Consider the following 22,802-nt stretch of genomic DNA (forward strand, 5'->3'; position numbering starts at 1 on the left):
ATTTTTAAGACTATCACTGTGTATTTAGGCATTGGCTGTCCATCTTAGCTCATTTAATATGAGTTTGCTTTGTTTTTAGACAAATTCTTGTTATGTAGCAAAGGCTGGCCTCAAACTCACCCCATATTCTTGCTATGTAGCCTAGGAGTACACCCACTCACCTATAAACTACCAAGCCCAGCCCCAATATGTCAACATGTTATCAATTAGGGTACATGGCCGGGTCTTTCACCTTCCATTCATTTTATTAACTCAAACCACTAGTCAATATATTGCCCTTATTTGCCTCATATAAAGAAATTTCTAATTTTTAAATCATTCACATAATTTTGGATTAAAATTTTAGTTCAAACATGAAACAATGTTAGAAAGCAAAGATCTCACAAATTAACTTTCACCAACATACTTGCATAACTTGAGGGATATATTACGATTTTTTTTCCTTTTTAGTTCAACTAAATAATTTAAATTATTTATGATTTAACTGGAGAACTTCAGTAATTTTTTAGAAGTATCCATTTTTATGTAAAGTAGGTCATATTATATAGCTAAATTTTGGATTTTAAGTGCTGATATGAATTCAGGATAGATTGTTACATGAACCAAACAATTAGTCACGCAGTCTAGCTAACTGTGGCCATTATCAATTCTGAAACCAAAATTTTCTCTTTTTTTAGGTCCATGACCAGTACTCAAACTCAGTAGGGGGTGTCACCTTCACTCACTGGTTAGTGCTTTACCAAATGAGCCATGCCTCCAACTCTAGAATTTTCTCATAACTATAGTAGTGACTATGAAATAAGAGACACTGTAAGTAACAATAGTTTAAACTACCAACCAAGAATAAGTGAGAAGAGAAAGAAATAGCTCAAGTTCTCAACACAAAGTCTAAGGATCTTTTTTTAAAATCTATTGTGCATGTTGCAGATTCCTTCAAAAAATACTCATATTCAATTTTCAAATTGGAAAATTAGACCTGTATTCAAAATACTTAAAGAACTCTATCTCAAAATGGAAAAAGGAAAGGAGAAAGAGAAAAAAAATTCACTTACAGACTAAATGTAGATTAGTAGTTGGTGTCCAGGGACTAGGGGCTGGGAAGGTGGCTCAGTGGTAGAGCGCATGCCTTGCATGCCAGAGGCCCTGGGTTTGATTCCTCAGCACCACATAAGCAAAAAGAAAAAAGCCAGAAGTGGCACTGTGGCTCAAGTGGTAGAGCACTAGCCTTGAGCTGAAGAGCTGAGGGACAGGGCTGGGAAGGTGGCTCAGTGGTAGAGCACTTGCCTTGCATGCTCGAGGCCCTGGGTTCGATTCTTCAGCACCACATAAGCAAAAAGAAAAAAGCCGGGAGTGGCGCTGTGGCTCAAGTGGTAGAGCACTAGCCTTGAGCTGAAGAGCTGAGGGACAGCGCCCAGGCCCAGAGTTCAGGCCCCACAACCAGACCCAAAAACAACAACAAAAAAAAAACAAACAAAAACAAAAAAAGAGCTGAGGGACAGCGCCCAGGCCCAGAGTTCAGGCCCCATGACCGGACCCAAAAAAACAAGCAAACAAAAAAAAAAAGAAATGGGAAGTGACCACTATGGCTTCTAGTGGCTGTTAACAGTGGGTAAGGTGTTTGCTTGAGGACAAGGAGAGACAGGTAAAAGAAAACTTCTGGGCTTAAAATAAGGCTCAGGTGATAGAGTACCTGCCTAGCAATCACAAGGCTCTGATTTCAAACCATAGTGTTACAAAAAAAAAAAAACAAAAAAGAAAGAAACCTTTATGAAATAGATTATGTTCATATGTCCACTGTCTTGATTATGATATATATGACAAAACAAAACAAACTGCAAGTTTAAATATGCCAATTTTATGAATATACATAAAATGTGGAACTATTTGTTTGTTTTTTGTCGTTCGTGGGGCTTGAACTCTGGGCTTGGTCGCTGTCCCCAGCTCTTCAGCTCAAGGCTAGCGCCCTACCACTTGAGCCATAGTGCCACTTCCAGTTTTCTGGTGGTTTATTGGAGATAAGAGTCTCACGGACTTTCCTGTCCGTGCTGGCTTTGAACCGTGATCCTTAGATCTGAGCCTCCTGAGTAGCTAGGATTACAGGCATGAGCCACCAGCGCCTGGCCTGGAAAATATTTTTAAAAGCAGTAAGATAGGCATGCAAATGTTGACCAAGATGTGGAGAAACTATAATCCTTGTATGATACTCATAGGAATGTGCAATAACTTTGAAAGTTTGGAAATTCCTTTACACATGAAACAAAGAGTTACCACATGACCAGCAATTCCATTTCCAGGTATGCAGATCAAGAGAAATGAAGTACACATTTGGTTACTCAAAACAGAAAAACATTAGAAAGAACCCAAGTCTATCAACTAATGAAAGATTAAAAAAAAAAAAGTAGAATACTTCACCATGAAAAGCAATGAAGGACTGATACATATTATAATGTGGATGAGACTTGGGAAAAAAGTCAGCAACAAACCGTATGTTGCATGATTCCACCATCTATCTCATATATTCGGTTGATTCATGGTTACCAAAGCCTGGGTAGCTTGCAATGCAGAATTTCCATTTGTAATGCTAGCTGCTCAGAAGGCTAAGATCTGAGATCAAGGTTCAAAACCTGAGGGACCCTTATCTCTTGGAAAAGTAGTGGCACAATCCTGGAATCAAACACTGATCAGACTAGAAGGGAATGGGATACTTTTTTTGTGTGTGCCAATCCTAGGACTTGAACTCAGGACCCTGGCACTGGCCCTCACTTTTCTTTGCTCAAAGTTAATGCTCTACCACTTGAGCCACAGCAATGGCAAGGTTTTTACTGATAGTGTTACACAGAAAGCAAGCCCTCAATAAAAAGTTATAAAATAACATGCATTCCAAAGGTCTGTGAGATGTTTTCCTGTAGGATATGTGTGAGCAGCAAAACATTGACAATTTACATAGGAACTGCCTTGTATAAAATAAAAGATTAAAACACTATGTTTTATTTTATAAATCATACCTCAATACCAATCTTTTATGCAATGCAATGAAATTCTATTAAACCTTTTTTATCACCACATTGCAATAATATTTCTGAATACACTTAAATCACTGGCTCTATTTCAAACACACACATGAATTAAATATGAAAGGAGACCTGAAATATTTAGCATAAAATAATTAGCATAAAAATAGGATTAAAGCTATCAGTCACAGTCGGGGGCTTGAGGCTCACACCTGTAATATTAACTACTCAGGAGGCTGAGATCTGAGGACCGAAGTTTGAAGCCAGCCCAAGCAGAGAAGTCCCTGTGAGACTCTTATCTTAATAAACTACTCAAAAAAAAAAAAAAAAGGCTAGAAGTGGCGCTGTGGCTCAAGTGGTAGAGCGCTAGCCTTGAACACAAAGAGGCTCAGGGGACAGTGACCAGGCCCTGAGTTCAAGGCCCATGACAAGCAAAAAAAAAACAAAAAAAAAACACTATCAGTTACTACTGATCTTCAAATCAACAGTGAGTTTGGTAAGATCTTTAGACTGTACCTTATCTTAACAGAAGATTTAAGTTTGGAAGATTTATAATGGAAATAAGGAAGACTTTTTTCATTATTCCAAGTGTGGCAGGTTTGGTGAGTACACAACAGTAGGCAAACTTGAATAGTTTGGTGGTAACCAAGCATGGGGGTCTATATGCACTAAGTAAGCAGACAAGATCTTTCTATTCAGTGGCTCTATGGAGCTGAGAAAATGATGAGGGTGAAGAAGCTGTACTAGTCATCAAAATAGTACCAAAAATACTAAGTAGGAATACTATATAATATGCAGTACATATTAACAAATACAGTCTGAGTGCTTAAAATGGAGATCTCCATAACATACTTTACATAACTTTTAAATACTTACCTGTAGGTTTAACTGAATAAAACCCAATAGCCTCTCCTTTCTTCCACAGAATCTTAGCATAATCAGTACTGCTGTGACACAGGAACGGGATCTCATTTCTCTCCATTTCTTGTTTTCTATAAATAATTCGATTCAGAACATACAGAACCACTCTTTCCCCAAGAGTGCTCACCTACAAATAGAGTTGGACAACAGGCACAGCAGTTACAATATGCAGCGCCATTAGGAAATTTTACTCATCTTGCTCTCTGAACCCACACCTCCTACTGGCATTCACAGCACTCTGAATACAATACTTTGTAAGCCATTTTATCATCATAGAGTTGACGTTAATCATTCATGACAGTAACAACCCATTTCCAAAAGCACATTTTATGCATGGAATACTGTCTCAGCAAATTCAAAACCAGGGAAAACAGGTTCCCAATGCACCAGGAGCCTAGCATCTCTTTATTCTTCATGCTTCCATGCTGAGACCCAAAATCTCCTCATATTTTTAACTGCTATCCACTACATGCCCTGCTTAGACTCTCTCTGGCCCCATTTCAGCCTCCACATTAAAAAAAAAAGAAAAGAAAGTTATCCCCTGAAGACTTTAAGAGCAATTACCTCATTTGATGAAGGAAACCATAATCATACCCTTGGGAAAAGGTACTCTCTCCTATGACTTTACTGATCAATTTTTCTTTAATGTAATATCTGAGTCAGGCACTGGTAGCTTACTCCTATAATCCTAGCTATTTAGGATGCTCAGATCTGAAGAGCACTGTTCAAAGCCTGCCCAGTCGGGAAAGTCATAGAAACTCTTATCTCCAATAAACCACAAAAAAGATGGAAGCAAAGCTGTGGCACAAGTGGTAGAGCACTAGCTGTGAGCAAAAAATCTCAGGGATAGCACTCAACACTCAGGCCCTGAGTTCAAGCCCCAAGACCAGTATATGCATACACTCATACCTTCATACACACATACACACATACATACATACATACACACACACACTCACAAATTAATACAATATCCAGAAGGAACAAACAATACTAACTGTACTACACTTTCCTTCCATCTTTTCTTCCCTTTGGAGTGTGATCTCTTCCAAAGTTTCAAACTCAAAAAGGAGAAATAGTAACAACACAGGAGAAATAGTAACAACACAGTAACCTGCAAGATTCTCACTTTTCTATCCTAGATTTCAAGGCTTTTTGAGATCATTTCCTTGTTTCTTCTGATTGGTTCAATTACCCCACAAAATTGAAAAAAAGTAGCTGACACTAGATTTGACAAGATTTTACAGATTTAGCCTATCCTAAAAACCTTTTAGAGGACAAGTATCAGGATACATGTTTGTTTTTTAGGACACGTATAGGGTACATATTTGTATCTGTTTATTCCCCAAAGCAAGTCTTTCTTCCTGTTAGGATTAATTAACAAGATTTATGCATCTGTTAAAAACCAGTAGTGGGGGGCTGGGAAGGTGCTCAGTGGTAGAGCGCTTGGCTTGCATGCATGAGGCCCTAGGTTTGATTCCTTAGCACCACATAAGCAAAAAGAAAAAAAGCCGGAAGTGGTGCTGTGGCTCAAGTGATAGAGCACTAGCCTTGAGCTGAAGAGCTGAGGGACAGCGCCCAGGCCCAGAGTTCAAGCCCAATGACCGGACCCAAAAACAAAAACAGTAGTGGGCTGGGAAGGTGGCTCACTGGTAGAGTGCTTGCCTTGCATGCATGAGGTCCTGGGCTCGCTTCCTCAGCGCCACATAAGCAGAAAAAGTTGGAAGTGGCGCTGTGGCTCAAGTGGTAGAGTTCTAGCCTTGAGCTGAAGAGCTGAGGTACAGGGCCCAGGCCCAGAGTTCAAGCCCCATGACCAACAACAACAACAAAAAACAAAAACAAAAACAAAAACAAAAAAACACAGTAGTACATCTCTAAGAAAGTCATTATTCTCTTAAAGAAAGACAGGTCTAATGTATCTCAACTTAGTCAACTGTCCTATTCCTCAACTTATATTAAAAAATCATACTCTTGGGCTGGGAAGGTGGCTCAGTGGTAGAGCGCTTGTCTTGCATGCTTGACGCCCTGGGTTCACTTCCTCAGCACCACATAAGCAGAAAAAAAAAAAAAAAGCCGGAAGTGGCGCTGTGGCTCAAGTGGTAGAGTGCTAGCCTTGAGCTGAAGAGCTGAGGGACAGCACCCAGGCCAGAGTTCAGACCCCACGACCAGACCCCCCCTCCAAAAAAAAATCATACTCTTCCAGAAGGAAGATGTTAACACTTCATACTACAACTTGATTTCTATAGCTTTTCTCTCTTATATATGCCCGTCCTGTATCCCTGCACTGAAGCTGGTTGGCATCTACTTAATCCCCCGAAGAGGCCAGAAAGCTGTGCATCTTGGTCTCCAACAACTTGGTTATTCCCCAGCTAAAGTAGGATAGGCTAGCATGTAAGGCTCAACCAACAAACCAATTTTGTAGTTAATCACTCCTAGAGACAAGAGAAGCTCAGCAACCACAGTCCCTCCTTAGGCAGCTAAGAAAAATCAGAATCTTAAGTGGATAAAGGTAACCGCAGTTCAATAGTTAGTTCCTCTCAGAAACATGTGGAATCATACAAAACAGAGGAAGCCTAACTTGAGGGGTGGATTCATTATAAGAATAAAATACCAATATAATGTAGCATGGTTATAATGAAATGGGGAAATAAGCTATCCCATTTAAACAGTGAATTATAGGACCTTTTGTTACCTGCTTAAGTCCCTCTCTTGAAGGAACAGATGTTTTCACAATATCATCAATGGCCCACCACTGATCAGCAAGGTAAAGTGCCACAGCTAAAATAGAATAAATGATGATTAACATTTAAGTCTTAGGCGTTAATATAAACAATTTTACTATTTAGTAAGGTTCATGTAGTCACTCTTAAATATATCTACACTTTATTTTCTTCATTTTTTTGATAGTGCTAGGACTTGAACCCAAGAACCCAGGCCTTTACTACTGTTTTACTAAGCTACATATTCAGTACCTATATACACATTTTATACTATATGATACACTGTAACCCCATTTGTACAATTTCATTTTATTTTACCTATTAAACAATTAATCTAAAACATTAAAAGAAACTTCCTTCAGATAGCCACCTTCTTTTTTTTTTTTTTGGGGGGGTCCCGTTGTGGGGCCTGAACTCTGGGCCTGGGCGCTGTCCCTCAGCTCTTCAGCTCAAGGTTAGCGCTCTACCACTTGAGTCACAGGGCCACTGCCAGCTTTTTTCTTTTTTCTTATGTGGTGCTGAGGAATCGAACCCAGGGCCTCATGCATGAAAGGCAAGCGCTCTACCACTGAGCCACCTTCCCAGCCCCATATAGCCACCTTATTAATAAATTCCTATTTGAAGAAAAACACCTCAGTTAACAAAATCAAAGCAAAAAGGAGACCTGTAAGTGAATCCTCGGGTGCAAAAAGAGCAAGAATTTTCTGAGTCTGATCTCCACCATAAAGAGGTACAAAGCCTACACTTGAGAGGCTAATGGGAATCTGAAAGGATAACAGATTTAAGATTAGTAAAGTGGTTGTTAGAAAACAGATAACAAAACACTACTAAAACATTAAACTTTCCTTACATTTATTTTAATTATAAAAGTTAATTTCATAGAACACAATATACCTAGTTTCTCAAGAAAAGAGCAAAAAAATACAGAAAGTAAACTCAGTCAAACTTTTAGAACAATTGTGCTGTCTGGGGAGTGAAAGTAAAAAATTTATTTCAACAAATATTACTAAGCCCTAGACATACCACTAAATAAAAACAAAAGCTATGATAGGCCCCCCAAACCAACTGTAACTTACCATCTTTACCTGGACTACATGAGGAAGACATTGATCATTTTCTAGTAATAGAAACTAGTTAGGCACATTTATTTTTCAGTATGATACATGCAATATTTTAATGTTCTTTTTTTTCGTCAGTCCTGGGGCCTGAACTCTAGGCCTGGGCGCTGTCCCTCAGCTCTTCAGCGCAAGGCTAGCACTCTACCACTTAAGCCATAGCGCCATTCCGACATTTTCTGCTTATATGTTGCTGAGGAATCGAACCCGGCTCTCATTCACGCAAGGCAAACATTCTACCACTGAGCCACTTTCCCAGCCCCTATTTTAATGTTATTTCTGCCTTCATTAACCCAGTACTAATTCTTCATTTACTTTCCATATTAATGAATTACAAAATATTGGTGCTAGTGAAGACTTGAAATCTTATATATCCATATAATTTCTAGAAGACAAATCTGAGGCCTAAAATGATTCTTCCCATCTTATTTCACAGTGGAATTCAAATGATTCCAAGTCTAAGGGTCCATCACAATGTATCCTCGATTATTAACTAGAATTTTTAATTTTACTATTTTTAAAAACCAAAGATTCATGACACAATAATGTACTATGTCTTCCTGATTTTTTAATTAAAAAGAAATTTCTCAACTCAAAATCCAAATCTAAACTAAATTTTAGTTCTAGTTGGTAACTAGTCAGCATAATTAGTAAACTTTTTGTTTATAATTTGAAAGACAAACATTTAACAATAATTTGTGGGTTTTCTCTTTTTAAAAAATCAGTCATGATCCTCTATTCAACCAATACTAACACATTTTCCTAATAAAGATTTCAAAACAGAGTAGCAAATACTAAAATGAATATTTAGAAAAGAATGCAGATTTTATGCAGAAACTCGGCCAAACGATTGGCAAAAATCACTGAAGGCCTTACCGTAAGATTGAGAAAAGAAAAATATTCTGGATTTTCAGGGTCTCCACACCTTAAATCTGACATGTAATCTTCAGCAGAACTTTCTAATTCCTCATGACTGCAGTTATTCAGCAAATCCACGGGGAAGGCCATCCTCCTTAACAAACAATATGAACAGCTTGCTTCAGAGTAGGAAATGCCATCTTCCCTACAGACAAAAGTTCTGTGATTTTGCTAGATTTCATTGTAGCAGGTTTTCTATTGTCTATGCCAAGTTATTTTAAGCCTGTTTATTTAATCAGATATATAAAAGGAAAAAAAAATACTTTCTAACATATTTAATCTGTTTTAAAAATGGCAATGAAATAAGAATTTATGGATTCTTTCTTCAATGATAAAAATGTATGTAATTATATAGATATAAGCCATATAACATAAAAAATATACATAACTTCATATCTATATGTATATACCTATATTTTCAGATGTATATATGTATATACATTATATATACTTATACATATACATATGACTTCATATATATAGATATATAGTTTATGTATATAACCCTCAACATAAAAAACCCTTACAAAAGGACACAATGCAGGTCAGGTGTTGGGTGCTTACACCTGTAATCTTAGTTAATTGAGCGGCTGAAATTGGAAGGAATATAGTTTTAGGCAAGCCCAGGGGGAAAAAAATTACAAGACCCCATTTCAAAGGAAAGAAACTAAATATAGTGACATATATCTATCATCTCAGCTATCACAGGAAGTATAAAATGGGACGATCATGATCCAGGCAAGGGCCCAGGAAAAAAAGGGAGACCCTGTTTCAAAGCAAAGCGCTTAGGGAACTTTTTGAAATGATGCAAATGTTCCACAACTGGGTTATAGTGAAGAATTATACAGCCCTAGAGAGCAAGGGAAGGGGTGACACTCTCCAAAAAGAAATATATTCATTACTTGAATTATGTAAGTGTAATACCCTTGTACATCACCTTTATAATAACAATTTTAAAATAATAAACTTACTTTAAAAACTAGCCCTACAAATGTACAGAGGGGTTACAATTACATGGGCAGGATAATGCATACATTTCTTACCAAGCATTGCAACCTCCTTTGTTTACCCTTCACCTCCCTTTACTTTTTTTTTTTTTTTTTTTTTGCCAGTCCTGGGTACTGTCCCTGCGCTTTCTCAGCTTGATGCTAGTGCTCTACCACCTGAGCCACAACTCCACATCCTACAAATGTACTTTTTTAAAGCATTACATTGTACAATTGCAATGAGTAAATATTGTGGTACTTAAACTGTATCTGATATACAAATATCTTTAAAACACAATTATTCATTTCACTTCTTTTAAGAATGTTTTAAAGTTTTTAAGCTTTATGGGCTTTTCTATTAAAGTCAAGAAAAATATAGACTCTATCACCATATAATATTTCTCAGGTATTAACCAAAGCAATTACATAAGGGAAAACAATTAGAGACCTAACAGATGGGTGTGGGATGGGAGGGTAGAACTATCATTATTTGCAAATAATAATATACTAAACTGAAAAATGGGTCTGTACAGGTGTCCGCAAGCCTCTCTTCAAAACCAGCTAAGCTTTATTCCTATGTACACCTGTCTTCCTTTTTTCTTTCTTTTAAAAAAAATTCCATTTATTCTATCCTTTTCTAATCACTGACTACTTATTTTTAACATGATTATTTCATTTACCCCACATACTTCATCTACTTTCTCCATCTGCTTTCTTCTTTTTTCGTTCCTTTGCTTCCATGTTTACTTTTCCTACCTAATTTTGAAATTCTTAGCTTTTTTTTTTCTAGAGCTCTAGCACACCATATAAGAAAGAACCCTAGTCTCTTTTGTATACAGTACAATATTATGGGGGGATACAGATGATATCTCCAACTGTTCTTTACTTTATCCAAGTATCTGCTTGGTTCTAAATTAGTGCATTTTTTTCTTTTTTTTGGTCATGGGGCTTGAACTCTGGGTAAATTAGTGAATTTATTATTGCTGAGTTATACCCCAAGACTAAGGGCAAGAAATGGTACATCAACCTTACAATTCAACCCTTCCTGAACATAAAAAATTAATTCAACTGAAAGACTTCAAGTGGTTACAACCTCCAGTTAACACCTTGACTTAAAAGCAAATCATAAAACACAAACATAAGAAAAAAATTTAAAGGCAAAAGAACAAATCCCACATACAGGGTACAATGATGATGAAATAGATGAAATCTCAAATACTGAACTCAAATGAATGGTGTGAAGGTGGCTCAGTGGTAGAGTGCTTGCCTTGCATGCATGAAGCCCTGGGTTCAATTCCTCAGCACCACATAAGCAGAAAAAGCCGGACATGATGCTGTGGCTTAAGTGGTAGAGCGCTAGCCATGAGCTGAAGAGCTGAGGGACAGCGCCCATGCCCAGAGTTCAGGCCCCATGACTGACAAAAAAAAGAATGATCAACAAATTGAGGATGATGTATACAAACACTTCAATGAATTCAAAGAGAATATATATGTGTGTATATATATACATATATATGTGTATATATATGTGTATACATATACACATATCTATACATATATGTATAGATATATGTATATATATATATACACAGACACATATATATAAGCAGCTAAATGAATTTTAAAAGATTGCAAAGAAACTGTATAAAGCTGCATGAAATAGAGAATACAATTCAAGATACAAATTTCAATACAGGAATTCTGAAAAAGTCAAGTCAAATAAAATACTGTTAATAGATTCTCCATAAACTTGATCAAATGGAAGACAGAGTATCAGAGCCAGAAGACAAAATAAATGTGTAATAAAAATCAGATAGAAACAAATAAGTACAAATAAAGCACGAAGACCGCTAGGACACCATTAAAAGACCAAACCTATGAATCATAGGCATAGAAGAAAAACATTACAGCTAAAGGCATGGAAAAATTATTCAATAAAGAAATAGTAGAGGGGCTGGGAAGGTGGCTCAGTGGTAGAGCGATTGCCTTGCATGCATGAGGCCCTGGGTTCGATTCCTCAGCACCACATAAGCAAAAAGAAAAAAGCCGGGAAGTGGCGCTGTGGCTCAAGTGGTAGAGTGATATAGCCTTGAGCTGAAGAGCTGAGGGACAGCACCCAGGCCCAGAGTTCAGGCCCCATGACTGGATCCAAAAAAAAAAAAGAAAAGAAAAGAAATAGTAGAAAACTTTTCAATATTGAGAAAGAAATTGTCTTCCAAATAAGATGCTTCTAGGACTCCAAACATATATAAACAAAAACAGAACCATTCCACATATCATAGTTAAAACATCAACTATACAGAGTAAAAAAATATATATTGAAAACTAAAAGAGGAAAATGCCAAATCACCCATAAAAGACAAACCCACTACAATGATGGATTTTTTTTTTTAAATACCAGTCCAGGGGTTTGAACTCAGAGCTCTGAGCTTTTTCAATCAAGGCTGGTACTTTACTACTTGAGCTATAGCTCTACTTCTTACTTTTTGGTTGTTAACTAGAGATAAGAGTCTCATAGACTTTCCTACCCAAGTGGCTTCAACCCACAACCCTCAGTTCTCAGTATCCTGAGCAAGATTATAGGAATGAGCCATCAGTGCCTGGAAATGGCAGATTTCTTAAGCTCTGAAAGGAAATAACTGCCAACCTAGACTACTATATCCAGTAAGCTAACCTTCCTAATTGGGAGAAAAACAAAAACCTTCTATGATAAACAAAAGCTAAAGCAATTCATGAACATAGAACAAACTATAGGAATTTTAACCCAACAAGAAAAATAAATGCAACGTGAGTATACAGGAAAGAATAATTTTTACCACATAAATTAATGAGCAAATAAGAGTGAGTTAAAAAATTAGTAGTAAAAAAAAAATCACTAAATGGCAGGAATTATTATATCCTTTCAATAACAACTCTGAAAGTTAATGCTCTCAATTCTCAAAACTGGCTAGATGTGGTGACTCACACTCATAATCCCAGTCACTCAGGAGATAGATTGAGAAGACTATAGTCCCAGGCCAGCCAGATAAAAAGTTAATGAGATCTCAACTCCACTAACAGTTGGCCACAGTTATCCCAACTATGTGTGAAATTAAAATAGGAAAATTGAGGTCTAAGCTGGCCTGAGGATAAAAACAAGAAGACAGTATTCCAAAAATAGCTGAGGGCATGGCTCAAGTGGTACAGTGATTATCTAGCAAGCATAAGGCAAAAAGTTCAAGCCCCTCTACTGTACCACAAAAACAAAACAAAACACTAGACAGGCAATTCATCTCACTGGCAAAGAGACAAACACAGACTTAAAAGTGAAATGTAGCTCAGAAGTAAGCAAGAGTAGCTATCCTCATTATCTGAGAAAGCAGATTTCAAACAAATACTAGAAGACACAAAGAAGTTCATTCATATTGGTAAAGAAAATATCCATGAAAAGATTATCACAATTTAAATGTATAAGCACTGAATACTGGTACACCTAATTTCATAAAGAAAACTCAAGCAGACAAAAAAGTTCAGACAGAACTCAACTCCAAAACAAGTGGGTGACTGTAATGCACTACTCATTTCAAATGCAGGCCATCCAGACAAAACAATCAAGAAATGTCAGAGCAACATTACAGATCAAATGGATTTAACAGATATCTACAGAATAGTCTACCTCAAAAGCCACAGAATACACATTCTTCTCAGTAGTCCAGGGAACTTTCTTCAAAATTGATTGTATTTAAGCAAGTTTGAATAAATAAAATTGAAATGACCTCCTTAATTTTATCAGATAACAATGGAATAAAACTAGAAATCAGGAACTGTAGAAACTACTCAAATATATGGAGCCTAAACCTTTGTAGATGATCATCAGTAAGTCACTGAAAAAATAAAGAAGGAAATTTTTTTAATGCCTAGAATCAGCTAGATGCTAGTGGCTCATGCCTGTAATCCTAGATACTTGAGTGGTTGAGAATTGAGGATCTCAGTTCAAAACCTGCCTGGGTAGGGCAAGTCCATGAGATCTCATCTTCAATTAACTAACAAAAAGCTGAATGTGGTAGAATTATAGCCTTCAGCAAAAAGAACTCAAGCCCTGAATTCAAGCACTGGCGTACGCAAGGGCACGCACACATGCGCACGCACACATGTGCGCACACATGTACACACACACACGCATACTCAAAAGCCTAGAGTCAAATGAAAATGAAAACACAACTCATGAGAACCTTTGAGACACTGAAAAGGCAGTACACTAAGAGGAAAATGGATAGCCATCATTTCCTACATTAAAAAAATCAGAAAGATACTACATAGATAACCTAATAAAGCATCTCAAGCTCAGAAAAGCAAGAACAAACATTTATAAATATACATGCTAGCATATACAGAAACACACACACACACACGCCTAAGGAAACTGATTAGCTAAGGTGTATCTTCATCAATAGGGAAAAGAAAAACATTCATTCATTCATTCATTCATTCATTTTGTGCCGGTCCTGGGGCTTGAACTCAGGGCCTGGGCACTGTCCCAGGGTTTTTGTTTGTTTGTTTGTTGATCAAGGCTAACACTCTACCAATTGAACCACAGCTCCACCTCCAGCAACCTGGGTAGTTAATTGGAGAAAAGAGTGTCACCAACTTTCCTGCCCAGGCTGGCTCTGAAATGCAATTCTCAGATCTCAGCCTCCTAAGTAGCTAGGGTTACAGACAGGCATGAGCCACCAGTGCCCTGCCAAGGAAGACTTTTTAATAGTATTGTTTCACTTTGCAAGGGGAAGATGGGAGGCACAGAAATGAAAGGACAAAGGGTGAACAAATACAGCAGTGGTACTCACTAGACACTATGTTGAAAATGAACAATACAACTTATGGGTAGGGACAAGAGGGAAAAATGGGGAGAGAGCAAGAGAAGAGGTAACACTGTCCATAAAGAGACGCATTCTTTACCTGACTTATATAACTGTAACCCCTCTGTATATCACCTTTATAATAACAATTAAAAATAATATTATTTCAATGGTCTGAAATCAATCAGAATAATTTCTATTAACTCTTTACATCAGTATTATTTCTATGAGCAACACAAATGTTGTTGCATCTATTAGTTAATTTGCCCTTTTTGTTGTTATGTGGTATTCTATCATATACAAATTTATTTGCCCACTCTAATAATAGACAACTGGGCTGTTGCCAATATTGAATAATTTTGAATAAAGCTTCTATAAGCAGTCTTGTAGGACTCTTATGGTGGATATATGCACTCTATTTCACTATTTCACTCTATACCACCAGGCTAATCAGTCTTACTAAAAGTTAGGAAAGTATATATTGCATCATCCTGATGGAATACAACAAGAAAATTTGACCCAAATCAAATGAATCCATTAGAGAAATGAGTTAAAGGATGCCTAAGTATGCAGTTAGCCAATTTACAGTAATACTTTCTTCAACAAGTTTGTGGCATGGAGTAATACAGTAATATAAAAGAAAAGAAACTTAAGAGACATATCAAACACTGTGTGGAAAGAACTCTCTCTGATTGGTGTTCTCTTGAAATTTTCCATGATAAAAAGTTAAATAAGACAGTTTGGAAGCACAGGCCTATTATCTAAACACTCAAGAGGCTCAGGCCAGCCTTGGCTACACAAGTCCCTGCCTCAAAACAAACAAGCCAAACAATAAATAAATAGGCCCTATGAATTTCAAAAGAGATCAACTAGAAGCTTAGGTAAATATGTTCGAGTTTGAAAAGGACCACAAAAGCAGGGCACTGGAATTCATGCCTATAATAGGCTGCGTTCTGAGGATCACAGTTCAAAGCCAGCTGGAACAGAAAGCTCACAAGAATCTTATCTCCAACTAATCACCAGAAAACCAGAAATGGTGCTATAGCTCAACGTGGTAAAGCTCTAGCTTTGAGCAAAAAGAGCTCAGGGATAGTGTCCAGGACCCTGAGTTCAAGCCACATGATTACCAAAAAAAAAAAAAAAGAAAGAAAAGAAAAGAACCACAAACTAAAAGAAACATGTTATAGTTAAAGAAGCCTGTTTGTTCGCTTAGGTAAATCTTTATATCTCAATCATAAACCTAACATGTAAAAACAAAACTAAGAAATACAGTATGTTTCAATTTACTGATTCTGACAGTTAAAATTTTAGAGGAAATTATAAACACAGAACCAACAGTGGATAAAAGAAGCATTAATTAGGATACTAGTCAAGAAAATGCACTATCCATCCTCTGTTATAAACAAGATCCCAAATATCATATATTCAAATATCTGAATATATGTATCAGAGACTCATGAAGAAAAACATTGTAAGATATTTTTATGTCATATCACTGATTGGATGAAATGCAATAGGATTAATACAATATTCCCCTTAAGTAAATTCACAAGATTCATTTATGTATTATCTACCAAAATACTGTATGTCTGAAACACATTTTATAAGCTTTTTTCCTCAAAGTAATACTCTAAAGGATGGAGTTTAAAATCAATATTTGAAAACTACTGTCAAAAACCTGGTCTATAAAAACCACCACATAAAAATAATACAGCAGTGATGGGCACCAGTAGCTTACTCCTGTAATCCCAGCTACTGAAGAGACTGAGATCGGAGGATCACAGTTTGGAGTTGGAGCTGTGGTTCAAGTGGTAGAGCTCCAGCCTTGAATAAAAAAGGTAAGGGAGAGTGCCCTGGCCCTTAATTCACCCTGTATGACCAAAAAATTAAATTAAAAAAAGTTTAGACAAAGAACTTTACAACTTTGGTGGGGGGAGGGAGGGAAGGTAACAATGCTGGCTAGAAAAAGTACTTATTACCTTACTCATGTAACTGTAACCCCTCTATACAGTATTTTTACAATAAAAGACATAAAAAAGGAAGAAAAAAAAGTTTAGGCAAAGGACATACTACTGACCAAAAGAAAAAAGACCTGATCAAACAGCAAGTTTATGAGTGATCTTTTCTTTTTCATCTGTTACTATGATATGGTTTTTAAATATTTTAAATAATGTCTTATTTAAAAATTCCAAATATACATTTACATTTTACAACTGAAAAGGTTTGTCTGCCCTGTACATGGCTGGGAACACAGGCCAGCCAGTTCTTCTAATCTATTGATTATTCCTCTATCCTGATGTTACTCAAACTTCAATATTTTGTGTTATCACCTCAACATCTGTCTTTGTTCCAAGTGTCTTTACTCTTTTAAAAATAACCTACACACTGCCAGGCACCAGTGGCTCATGCTTATAATCCCAGCTACTGAGGACACAAATCTAGGCCAAAAGTCCTCTAGATTCTTATCTCCAAACAAAATTGCACTCTCAAAAAAAAAAAAAGCTGGAAATGGAGTTGTAGCTCAAGTAGCAGAGAGCTAGCCTTGGGTAAAAAAGGTCAAGGATAGTGAGTGCTCAGGCTCTAAGGTTAAGACCCAGGACAAGCACAAAAATAAATTCAATAAATAATCACACACACACACATCCCACTGCTTCCTCCTTAAATTACAGTTAAAATATACATAACAACATTTATCATCTTAATGTCTTATTTTAATCACTTTTTTCTTTTTTTCAGCAGTCCTCAGACTGTCCCTTAGCCTCTCGATACTCAACCACTTGAGCCACAGCGTCACTTCCGGTTTTTTCTGTTTATGTGCACTGAGGAATGGAACCCAGGGCTTCATGCATGCAAGGCAAGCACTCTATCACGAAGTCTCATTCCCAGTCCCTTTATCACTTTTAAGTGTACAGTTCAATGGCAGTATACTTGCTCACAATGTTTTACACAAGCCACCAGTATCCATCTTCAGAACTTTCTTACACCAAACAGAAAAATCTGTACCAATTAAACAGTAACTTTCCATTTCTCTTTCCCCTCACCCCAGGAACAACCTCCATTTTTCTCTGAGTTTAGCTATTTATTCTGAGACTCTTACAAGTAAGAGTCATACACAAACAGTCCTTTTGTATTTGCTTATTTCACTACCCATGATGGGTTCAAGGTTGCCCATGGTATGACATATATCAAAATGTGAACTTGCTTTTAATAGAAACATCCTAAAATACTAAGATCTACAACCAACTTGATATGTTAGATTTGCATTCTCCTAACTGGCATTAAAATGTCTATTTTAATTTAAATGTCCACTGAATATAATTTTAAAACATTAAATCACAAGTACTACATCAGCACATTTTAGACAATACTGTTGGAGGCCCTGGGCTCAATCCTTAGAACCTCCAAAAACAAACTGGGGAGGTAAAGAGAGGGGAGAGAAGGAGAAGGAAGGGGAGGAGAGGAAAAAGATAATGGAACAAAACATACTCTATATTCACCAGATAAGATTTTCCTACAAATCAAAATCAAGTGAAATATGACTAGAGTATAAAACAAAACTCATCATTCTTAAACTTTCCTAGATCAAATACTGCAAGTAGAAAAATAACTGTGGAGCTCATCTATATTGTTAGTCAATGATGTAAATTTTTATTGAAGTTTAAAACAATCCTGTTTTCCAAGTCTGAAAACTTAAGATACATTCAAATTTTCACACAGATAAGCACTGGGAAAAATAAAATAAAAGTTGTGAATACAAGTTAAAAACAACCATATCTATCCGTTTTCAATAAAAACAAAAATAAATTAATTCCAAAGGTGTACGCACAGACACAGGAACCTTCTAAAATAATCTAATGTTTGAAAAACCTGTCATTTGCAATGTTTAATTGTATTAAATTTGAAGGGCAATTAAAGAATTAGGAATGATTATAGATCAGTAACAGCAGGAAGTAATATGTACTGGGAGTGTCCATGTGTCAGGCTTTATGTAACATCTAATGAGGTACTTATTACCTCCAGATTATCAATGCAAGAAAGAAATTTACAGTTTAAAAGCCTTAACTAACATCATGCTGCTAATGGGATAAGAAAAAAAACAACCGGGCTGGGAAGGTGGCTCAGTGGTAGAGTGCTTGCCTTGCAAGCCTGAGGCCCTGGGTTCGATTCCTCAGCACCATATAAGCAAAAAGAAAAAAGCCAGAAGTGGCGCTGTGGCTCAAGTGGTAGAGCGCTAGCCTTGAGCTGAAGAGCTGAGGGACAGCGCCCAGGCCCAGAGTTCAGGCCCCACGACTGGACCCAAAAAAAAAAAAAAGAAAAAAAACAACCATGAATCCTGGCAATGAAGGATAAGTCATTATATACAAAATAAAATAATTATTTTAATTCAGTATAAAAACAATATTTTGTCATGGTTATATAGCATTTTTTGTAAAATAATGTGAAAATAAATAATATGAAATATGCACTGGAATTGGAATTCTATGACTTTGGTTCCTAGGTCCACTCTGCCACTAACTTTATCTTTATGACCACAGGAAAGTTATTTACTCTCTTTAGGCTTTTGTATTCTCAGTGATAATGTGATGCAACTAGACAGAATAATCCTAAAGACCTTTTCACCCCTAAAATCCTAAAGCTGTTTTTCAAATCTCAGTGATTTTAAAACTATCAGTGCCTTATAGTGGCTCTGCCCAGTTTAGAGAAGCAACGGGAAGAACGTAAGGTTCTGGATAAAGATACAGGCTGGCTGTGCTAAGTCCACCAATTCTCCCTCTTTCTGTTGTTAAGCTTCTGTTCTGTGTTACATAACTTTGAAGCTGTCAGATCAAATTTTGTCAAATACTTCATGCTCTACCCATGAAATAAACCAAAAAGCCTAACTAGATTCTACATGACCGAGAAAGCTTAATGTAGCTTTAAGCCAACTAGCTCATGAAAAAATGGACACAGAATGGACAGCGAAGTGTAAAAAGTGTCCAAACTAATTTATAAATTAAGCAAATGGTATGCCCATTAATCCCTGCTAACCTTTGTAAAAACCTAACCATATTTCTTACATAAGAGCTCTAATACCCTCATCTGCACCAGCTATACTATCCATTTTATAATAATTTTACCTCTTTTACTTAGTTTTATAGAACCATTTGGAAAAAAACAATATTCTTAAGAAAAATATGAAAAAGAATTGGAAAACAAATTCCTACAATTGTGAGATTTCCCCTATTATCCCTATTATTGGTGTCTACTGTTTATCAAGTACATTTTTAAAAGAGGGGAACATATTACCATATTTTATGACTAAAATATTGCATGATTTTCATAGGTTTTATTATTGTCTGGGGGCTTTGGAGGATCTAAGACAAACATACAGGCATTTTTAGTGCTAAAAGATATCTCAGAGAATATACTCTGGGAGAAAATTAACTCATCCAATCCAAGTCGTGATTCTACCTCTTAAGACTATTTCTATCACTGATAACAGGTGAGGTAGATATCCAGGCAACACAATCTGCAAAGTTTTCAATATTTTACACAGAAAGCCAGTTCCTAACCTATGGTTCTTCCTTTTTTCTTCACCTCTTAACAGCATTTCTTTCCCTTTCTAATACTGTTCCTGCACTAATCAGCTCTACTGATTTCTTTGCTTATCTGTTACTTTTCTAGCCCTCCAGTCATATTCAAGGCTAGATTCATTGAACCATTCACCTCTACTCAGAGCTGAAATTTTCATAATGACAATGTGAAGTGATTGAACAAAAAATGCTGTAACTCCCCAAAATCTCAGGTGGGTGAATGTTTACCAATCTCTTCTTGTCTTTTGTGAAAGGAAAATGTTTAATTATATATGAGTGAAGACTGCCTATAAGTTTGGAGATAATGGGCAAACAGTTAACAAACGTCATACTTGTTGTCTCCTTACTTAAAGCAGTAATCAAAACCATCTTTTGAATAATCATTAATCCAATACTGCATTTTGTGGTAAAATCTACTGTAAGCAATTCATATAAATTCCATGATATATTTTTTAATGCAAACCCATGAGGTAGGTTTTTTTTTTAAGTTGGCAGATGAGGAAACAAGAAACAAAGCAGTACAAAGCAATTAAGTTATCTGTTCAAGGACAAAGAACTACTAAGCAAGCTATACCTGATGTCTACTCCTCAGTCACAACTATATAGCATCTCAGGGGTCCTAAGATGGTAAAGATTGACTAATGCTTTCAGGAAAGTCTGAAGTATTCTTTAAAACAAAAGGTTTAATTCTCTCTTCAAGCCCTAAAATACAGTGCCAGACAACCCTCATTTAAACACTAAGGCACTATTTGGGATATTATGGTCTTTCAGAGGCAAAAACTATCACTGTGGCAAGATTTCGCATGTGCAAAAGTAGTTAGAATAAAACACAAGTGCTCAAAAAGCAAACTTGACAGAATTACTAGTTGTGTAATTATAAACAAATTACTTGAACATAGGAACATGTAGAGGAAAAGGGTCACTTATTAAAGAAGAAATAAACTGAAACTAATGGCTGAACACATATTAAAACATTTTCAGTGTGCCAAGTGAAGTGGTGTTGTCTTTAGGCCAACACAACCAAGGAGGATACTTCAGACCATGAATATGGGCAACAAAGATCCTCACACAAACACACACATTCACAAAGTTTACATCTAAAAATGAAAACTTTAGAGGTCAATTATAATCAATATGATGCATAATCCCCAATAGCAAATTCCATTATACAGACCAATTAAACAGTGCTTTTTAAAAGTAAAAATGCAAATAAACAAGTAGAGAGAATGAACAAATAATTCATAAAACAAGAAAAATAAACATCAAAAATGCTAAATTCTATTTTGAAGAAATCTATGTGTATATAATTTAAATTAACTCATTTGTTAATAATACCGGCATGGATTTATGAAGAAAAACTTGAAAGGGCATACACTATACTATTAACAGTATTCGTTAATTCTGTGCAAGAAGCATAAAGGCTCAAGGTAAAAACCACTAAAGAAATTAGATTCCATCTGAGGCATGCTTCGTCTAGTAGCTCACTTTGTAGAGTAGTCTTAGATGTATCTAATAGGCAAAATTTAGATTGCAGCCAGCACTCTACCTCCAAGGCAGGTTGACCTTCGAGGGGTTGACCTTTGGAGAAGCAAAGCAAGATATACGTGGCTGAAATGAAATTCTGTGTCAACTAAGATGCTTAAAATGTTCCAGATAGTCAGAACATAGAATACCAAATATTCATACCCAAGGGTGGATATTAAATCCTTAATTTACTATCTCTACATTACAAGCAAGACAGAATGCTACTTACATTCCTCTGAAACACTTACAAAGTCTAGCAATAAATTAACAGATGACCTTCAAGAGAGAAAGAAATAGAAGCAAACTTGAAACTGAAGAGTCCACTTGACCCTAGTACATACTGTACTGCAATAAAGACAACATGTAACTCCACTACCTCATGACCCAAATTACTGAGTACGGCTTGTAATATCACAGAAACCATTTACAAAAGCTCAGAAAATGAACTAGTTAAATGACTATACCATGAAATTTTGTTAGTTTCAATATTAGACAACTGATCTAAAATTTGTTATTTTATACTTAGCTTTTGATGCTATTATTGGGGCTGGAACTCACAAGTGCTGTCCTTTAGCAATTTTTGCTCAAGGCTGGACTCTACCACTTGGGCCAAACTTCTACTTCTGGTTTTTGCGGTGGTTAATTGAGGGTAAGAGTCTCATGAATTTTCCTGCCTAGGATAGCTTCAAACTGTAACCCTCAGATCTCAGCCTTCTGAGTAGCTAGGATTACAGCGTGAGTCACTGGCTCCTGTCCTATACCTGTCTTTAATACATCTGACTTCACAGGGTTTTACTAAAGTTGTCTGGGGTTTGACATAAGCCTGAAGGCTATAGTTTTTGGCTTTTACTTTTAAAAAGGTAGTCAAAACTATATGCTCAGTGTTGTAAGTATCTTTAATATAAAGTATCAGAGGTTTGTCTCATTTAGAACCATGAAGGTTAATGTTTTAAATTTCAAGGAAATACATTTACATCTCACAACAGAAGCAAAATGAAATTTCATGCTTAGTTTTGCCACACTACCACCACTAAACCCTATTCCCTCATATTATTACTAAACTGCTATGGCTTGGAAAAATATCCCCCAAAAGGACAGTCATTAAAGGTTTAGTCACCAGTCTGTAGGGCTAGTGGGAGGTGATGGAAGCCTTAGGAAGCAGAGCCTGATGAGAGAAAGTTAAGTCTCTGTGATAGGAA

The 22,802-nt window shown here is 36.4% G+C and overlaps 1 protein-coding gene across 2 annotated transcripts in view; it reads right to left on the reverse strand.

Moving 5' to 3' along the window:
* The window catches only part of Fam169a (family with sequence similarity 169 member A), a 50,771-nt gene that overhangs the window by 21,485 nt on the left and 6,484 nt on the right, over window positions 1-22,802 (reverse strand). For both annotated transcript variants that reach the window (XM_070031358.1, XM_070031357.1), the window contains exons 2-5: window positions 8,644-8,779; window positions 7,317-7,416; window positions 6,625-6,710; window positions 3,888-4,059 (exon numbers count right to left, since the gene is read on the reverse strand). In XM_070031358.1, the coding sequence (XP_069887459.1) occupies window positions 3,888-4,059; window positions 6,625-6,710; window positions 7,317-7,416; window positions 8,644-8,775 (490 nt within the window). In that variant the 5' untranslated portion in view covers window positions 8,776-8,779. The remainder of the gene's footprint in view (window positions 1-3,887; window positions 4,060-6,624; window positions 6,711-7,316; window positions 7,417-8,643; window positions 8,780-22,802) is intronic.

The sequence above is a fragment of the Dipodomys merriami genome, unplaced genomic scaffold, assembly GCF_024711535.1.
Source record: "Dipodomys merriami isolate MVZ:Mamm:240054 unplaced genomic scaffold, mDipMer1.0.p SCAF_20, whole genome shotgun sequence".
NCBI classification, from domain to species: domain Eukaryota; kingdom Metazoa; phylum Chordata; class Mammalia; order Rodentia; family Heteromyidae; genus Dipodomys; species Dipodomys merriami.